The 5,388-nt window shown below is 53.8% G+C and overlaps 1 protein-coding gene across 3 annotated transcripts; it reads right to left on the bottom strand.

Annotated features, from left to right (window-relative positions):
• Positions 1 to 228: 228 nt before the first annotated feature.
• Positions 229 to 5,388, bottom strand: BATF3 (basic leucine zipper ATF-like transcription factor 3). Of its 3 annotated transcripts, none has more exons than XM_088052699.1 (3): positions 5,324 to 5,388; positions 3,362 to 3,466; positions 229 to 865 (listed from the first exon to the last, which is right to left on the bottom strand). In XM_088052699.1, the coding sequence occupies exons 1-3, from the start codon at positions 5,348 to 5,350 to the stop codon at positions 680 to 682; spliced, it is 318 nt and encodes a 105-aa protein (XP_087908825.1). In that variant the 5' UTR covers positions 5,351 to 5,388; the 3' UTR covers positions 229 to 679. The 3 variants fall into 3 exon arrangements, with proteins under 3 accessions (XP_087908825.1, XP_087908824.1, XP_005523402.3); XM_088052698.1 differs by lacking the exon at positions 5,324 to 5,388 and adding an exon at positions 4,658 to 4,771; XM_005523345.3 differs by lacking the exon at positions 5,324 to 5,388 and adding an exon at positions 4,097 to 4,190.

Below are 5,388 nucleotides of genomic sequence, written 5' to 3'. Positions count from 1 at the left end.
TTTAGGATATAAAACGCTCCAAGGACTAATGCCAGCAGGGCTGATGATTTGGAATATTAAGGACTAAGAAAACTCTTTTGTTACACACACTTCAAAAGAGGAACCAATGAAGAGGTGATAAGTAAATAACAGAACAACTTACAGGAAGATTAGCATTAGACTTTGGCATTGACCAGCAAATGAAAAGCAGAAATGCTATAAAAGACATTGATTATTGAAGAAGGTGGAGAGCATTATAAAGATATCGCTTTTATTAACCAAACCTGTTTAGAGAGATAAAACCCAGCAGCCAGATCATGACATACATGGGTGACAAGTGACAAAGGGTTACTGGCAGTGGATGTGTGGGAGAAAGGCATCCCAGTCTGAGGTCGGTACTTTTCCCTGTCTACATTCCATCGCTCCATAGTGGGCTGCACGGCACTTAGACATTTCTGAAGGCAAAACCATGACTTGAAGAGTCTACCAAGTTAGAAGCTGCTGTTCAAATTGTCTTTTTTTTTCCGTACTGGTGTTTTCCTGAGATTCAGAAGACTGTAACGTTTCAAAGTGGAGAAGAGCTGCATGGTCGAGTCCAGCCCTGCTCAATGGAAGAGCTGCACACTAAGTGGGCAGTTCTTCAAAACTCCTGTTAATGGCACTTTCACACATCACATTTAGAGGTGATTGAGGAGAGCACTCATCTGGGTAGGCAGCTGGCAAGTGCATCTGGCCTTGGTATGGTCACGAAGTTCATGGTGCAGTGCAATAGTGGACAGATCTTTTCATGATCCTTCAACACTTCACTCAAGTGTTTCATTTCATCTGTTAGCTTTCCAATTTCTCTTTTCAGGGAGGTATTTTCTTGCTCAAGAGACTCATATTCCTGGAAGGAGGGGAAAGAAAGAAAAAACCCAACAACTTACAGTCAAAACATTCCTTTCAGTGCTTCCACCTTGAGTACATTCACATAACTGTAGAAAAACAGTGTGGTTCCTTACTACAACTCACAAAGAGCTGATGAAAGACAGACACAGCCTGGGTGCTGAACAGAGCAAGTGCTTTATGACCTACGCCCTGTGACCACACTGTGATTCTTTTCATGGCCCTGAAGACCAGGAGGTGCTGCTGACTCTCAGGAGTTCCCCAGGAGCCCAGGGCTGCAGGCATGGATGGCTGTGTCCCCATGGTGGCCTCTTCCAGCCTGGGCTGCCTCTGCTGGGAAGGGCCAAAATGGACTCTGCACTGTGAGATGAGAGAAAATGAAAGTACTGACTGCCGAGAGGTGCTGGGAAAACACGAGGGGTGCTGGGAAAACACAGTGCCTGGCACTGCTGGTGAGAGAAGGGCAGCCCCTGCCCCAGGGCAGTGCAGGGGAAAGCCATTTATCCAGGCTAGCACAATGTGTCCAGTGCTCTCCTCCAGGCCTGCCAGAGCTTGTAGTCACCTGCTCAGAAGCCCAAGAACTCAGGAGGAAGGAAGCATCATGCCAGCTTGATGCCAGACTCATTTTGTCACCAGAAGGCCAGATCACTGCCATGATTATCCCTGACCTGGCTGCTTTCGATCTAAGGCTTCTCTGGCAATAAATAAGCTGCTGTTAACTGGAGGGGAGTTTTGAGTTGCTCTGCAGCACACATGTGATGGATGCAAGGCTCCTGTGCCACATTTTTTGATACCTGTTCATCTCAAGTGTTCCTGCTTCTAAGCCTTCCCATCCCAAAGAGAAGGGAGCTAGAGATTCAGAGCCAGTCCACCGGAAGCCTGCAGATGGATGTCTTGCTGCTGGCCCAAGGCTAAACATCCACCCACTCAATCTCAACATCCACCCACTCAATCTCACCTCCCTGGGAAAGCTTCCGAGCAAACTTCAAAGCCTACACGTGCAAAGCCTTAAAAGGCGGCAGAGAGAGCCTCCCATGCAATGTTCTTCTGGGCAGCCTGGCACTGCCTCTGCTCCTCTTAGCTGCAGAACTCTGGGCTCCCTTCCCTCCCTCACACCCTTCTGCCACCTCTCAGAGTAAAACAATCACAATCCTCCTAACACAGTATCAGAGCCAAACTCCAGCCAAGCTGTCAGACCCCGATTGTCATTCTGCTCATCTCTTATTGCCCCAGACTCCATGGCCCTGGGTTTTGGAATAAGAGTTGTTGTCCCATTGCTATGTCCCATTTTCAGGGGTGAGACTGTCACATTGCTCTTGCTAAGAATGAATGTCTCTTCAACCAGATCTGCCTACACCTGGAAAAATCTGTGTGCCTCAAAATGAAGATTCCCAGCACGAGGAAGATCCTCAAGTTCAGGAGGAACATCGGAGAGGCTGCAGAATGGCACAGGCCCAAATACGATTCCACAAAAGCCAGGGGTTACCCCTTTTCAGAAGTACCCTGCACCTGGCTTTCTCAGGCGCTGACTCAGAGAAGATCTGGGAAAAACCAAGCCCAAAACTCCCTGCATTGTCCCTCTTAGTCTCTGCTAACTGCTGGCAGATCTTTCCACAGTGAGAAAGAATAAAGCCTGTGATGAATCTTCAGAGCTGAACAACTGACTCAGCCGCAATGGCAGCGTGCTGCAAAACTGACAATTACCCCAAAAGCTGACTCCTGGCTACAAGAGCACTGTTGTGTGAGGTAACATCCAAAATCAGAGAAAATCTGTCCCTGTCCTCCAGTGTTTGCACTGGAGACACAAGAAAACCACACCACATTGCAATACTAAAAGCTTCTGGAAGAATCAGTTACTTTCATTTTATTTGTTTAAACGTCCACTGTTACTTTTCAAAGCATACAAGTGTAACAAACAGCTAGCCAAGCCGAGCTCTCATGCTTGCAGGTTCCCAAGTTCCTAAGAAGCCTTTTCAACTGGGTATGTCTAGAGACCCTGTTGCTGAGCAGCAGTGCTGACACCACAGTTGTAGAACTGATTTAAGCCAGTGTTGCCACTGCATGTCCCCTCCTCTTCCATCACCTTCTACCTTGTATGACAGCAAGAATTCATCCACTGTCATAGCAAATGTGACAAGCTTAACACTAATACAGAAAAAAAAATGGTTCTGGTTTAGCCCAAAGGAGACCTGTGATCCCATTCTTTGGGTGGTCACAGGAAGAGCAAAAGAGGGAGGATGAGGCAAGGGCTGGACCCTGTCTCTCTCTTCCTAGCACTGTCATTGAAGGCAGAGCTGCACTGTCCAAGAGCAGCATCAGTGTCTGGGAGTTCCCGACCAGGCATCCCACAGCATGTCTTTCTGTGCCTCACACCCACAGCTCTCTGAGTAGGATTAGTGTGAAGACAGGCCCACGCCTGCTTAAGAATTCCTGTTGATTGTAAAGTCCCGTGCTTGGTACCCAAACCATGCCCTCAAAGCACTAAGTACCCATTCACCTCGTGAAGTTTATCTGCTTTCTGAGTTTGCTTCTTCCGGCTCCTCTGTGCAGCAACTCGATTTTTTTCTCTTCTCCTTACTTTTCTGTCATCTTCTTCGTGACTCTGGAAGACATCAGCCAGAAACACTCCGCTAGTTTGCAAGGTGCACACAGAAGATGCCCCAAGTCGGGTGTGTAACTTTCTGAGAACGAACACTTCCAGTTAGACAGCGCTGATCCTCGGTCTCCCAGAGACCGCATGGTGCCTGCAAAGAGCAGCGCATCCCTCTGCCCCACTGCACAGGCGGACCCCAAGTGGAGGCGTGGAAGCCGGCAGGCTGCCCGGGGGATGCCGCAGAGCCCCGCGGGCAGAGGCGCTGCTGCTGATGGGGGAAGCTGGCTACCGGAGCGGGGACCTGCGCTCCCGCTCTGCCCGGAGGGCAGCACTTTACACCTGCCCCGCTCCAGCGCGGCCGACGGGGCGGAGGTGCGAGCAGCGGGGAGGAAATCCCTGCTCCCTTCCCGGCTGCCCGCGGCTGGAGAAAAGCCGCTGAACGCGCCGTGTCCCGGCAGCTTTCCTCCCACCGCCGGCGGCTCGCCCGCTCTCCCGCCCGGGAAGAGCCAGCACGGCGGCCGCCTCCCGGGGAAAGAAAGGCCGATGCCCAGGGGCAGCGGGCACCCCCGGCTCGGCGCTGCCCGGCGTGACTCAGCCCCATGTGCCCGGCCTCAGCGCCGACCCCCGCCCGCTCCCTACCTGCTGGCCGCCCTCGGCCGCCGCGCCCCGGGGCAGCGCGCTGGTCCCCGCCGCCGGGGCGGCGCACGACATCCCGGCGCCGCCGAGCCGCCCGCAGGGCCCCCCGGGCCCGGGGGGGGTGCGACTGCGAGGCAGGGGGGGGAAGGGAGCACAAGGGCAGGGCGGGCCGGGGCGGGCCGGAGCGGGGGGCGCGCCGCCCCGGGCCGGGGGTGCCGCCGCCAGGTGCCGGGGCGGAGCCGCCGCCCACATGGCCGTCACATGGTGCCCGCCTGCATCGGGAGCCCGGGAGCAGCCGCACCCCCGTCCCGCCCGGCCCCCCCGCCGGGCCCGCCCCCCGGGCCCGCCGGCTCTCGTCAGCCGCCGGGAGCCGGGGGAAAGTCCGGGTCACGGCGCTGCCGGGCAGGAGCTGCCTGAAAATCCCCCCGGAGAGCCCCAGCCCCGGGGGCCGGCTGGGTTCGACGCCCCACCGGGAGGCCCGACCTCGCTCTTTCGGCTGCAGAAATAAACTCCCCGCAGTTTCTCTCCTCTCCAGGCTGCCCCCGGGAGCCGCCCGCCGCTCACCTCCGGCCGCTCCCGCCCGCCGCGCTCCTGTGACATCGGCTCTCTGAAGCGGCGGCAGCCCCACATGAGGGACAGCCAGCTCAGCCCAGGGTCATGGGGGTGAAGACACGGCATCCGTGCTGGGATAAAGCAATTTTCACTTTCGCTACTCACCCTGTTCCTTTAAATAATAAGGAAATGCGACAGACTTCTTGTAAAGGCAGAGCCAGATAAAGACTGCTGGAAACACAGTCGCTGCAGACAAAAATCTTTCTGTTCCACTATTCCATCGAGAGTATTTTAACAGACTGAACACTGTTTCTTTTACCTCTGGGAACACCTTCCTTGCATTTTAATTGCACAATTACCTTGGCCTTATGCTCTGAAAGGGGGTGTTTGCACTGACAGCTACTTCAACATCCTTGCTCTACTGCAAAAGGATTTGTAATTCTTGTACCATCCTGGATGTGCTCAACTCACAGAGGCGAACACACATGACCAGATGAGCAGGGTATGTGCCCCCAAACTGCAGGGCAGTCGGTCATAAAACCCCAGGTACCTCAATAAATCAGATACTTCCCTATTTTTCTGGTTTCCTCAGAAGCTTGAGTCATCCAGCTTAGATGAAGTTAAAGAGTTGACAAGATGAGTAAATATAGACTATCCTTCCAGGAAGATCTGGCTAACCTTTAATGCTGAAGGTGAGGGAACCATGTTCTCCAGGAGTCAAAGAGTCAAACCGACGTCTGTGC

Source organism: Pseudopodoces humilis, chromosome 3, assembly GCF_049639895.1.
Source record: "Pseudopodoces humilis isolate 2021_Gansu_Grassland_sample_001 chromosome 3, ASM4963989v1, whole genome shotgun sequence".
Classification (NCBI taxonomy): Eukaryota; Metazoa; Chordata; class Aves; order Passeriformes; family Paridae; genus Pseudopodoces; species Pseudopodoces humilis.
Note: the sequence above shows the minus strand (reverse complement) of the source record. Positions and strands in the feature narration are given on the sequence as shown.

Excerpts from the sequence above, each read along its gene's own strand:
- BATF3 (XM_088052698.1), bottom strand. The coding sequence starts at position 4,771 with ATGCCGTGTCTTCACCCCCATGACCCTGGGCTGAGCTGGCTGTCCCTC. Across the intron at positions 3,467-4,657 it reads GCGGGCGGGAGCGGCCGGAG|AGTCACGAAGAAGATGACAG; the intron begins GTGAGCGGCGGG and ends GATGTCTTCCAG. Across the intron at positions 866-3,361 it reads AAGCAGATAAACTTCACGAG|GAATATGAGTCTCTTGAGCA; the intron begins GTGAATGGGTAC and ends CCCTCCTTCCAG.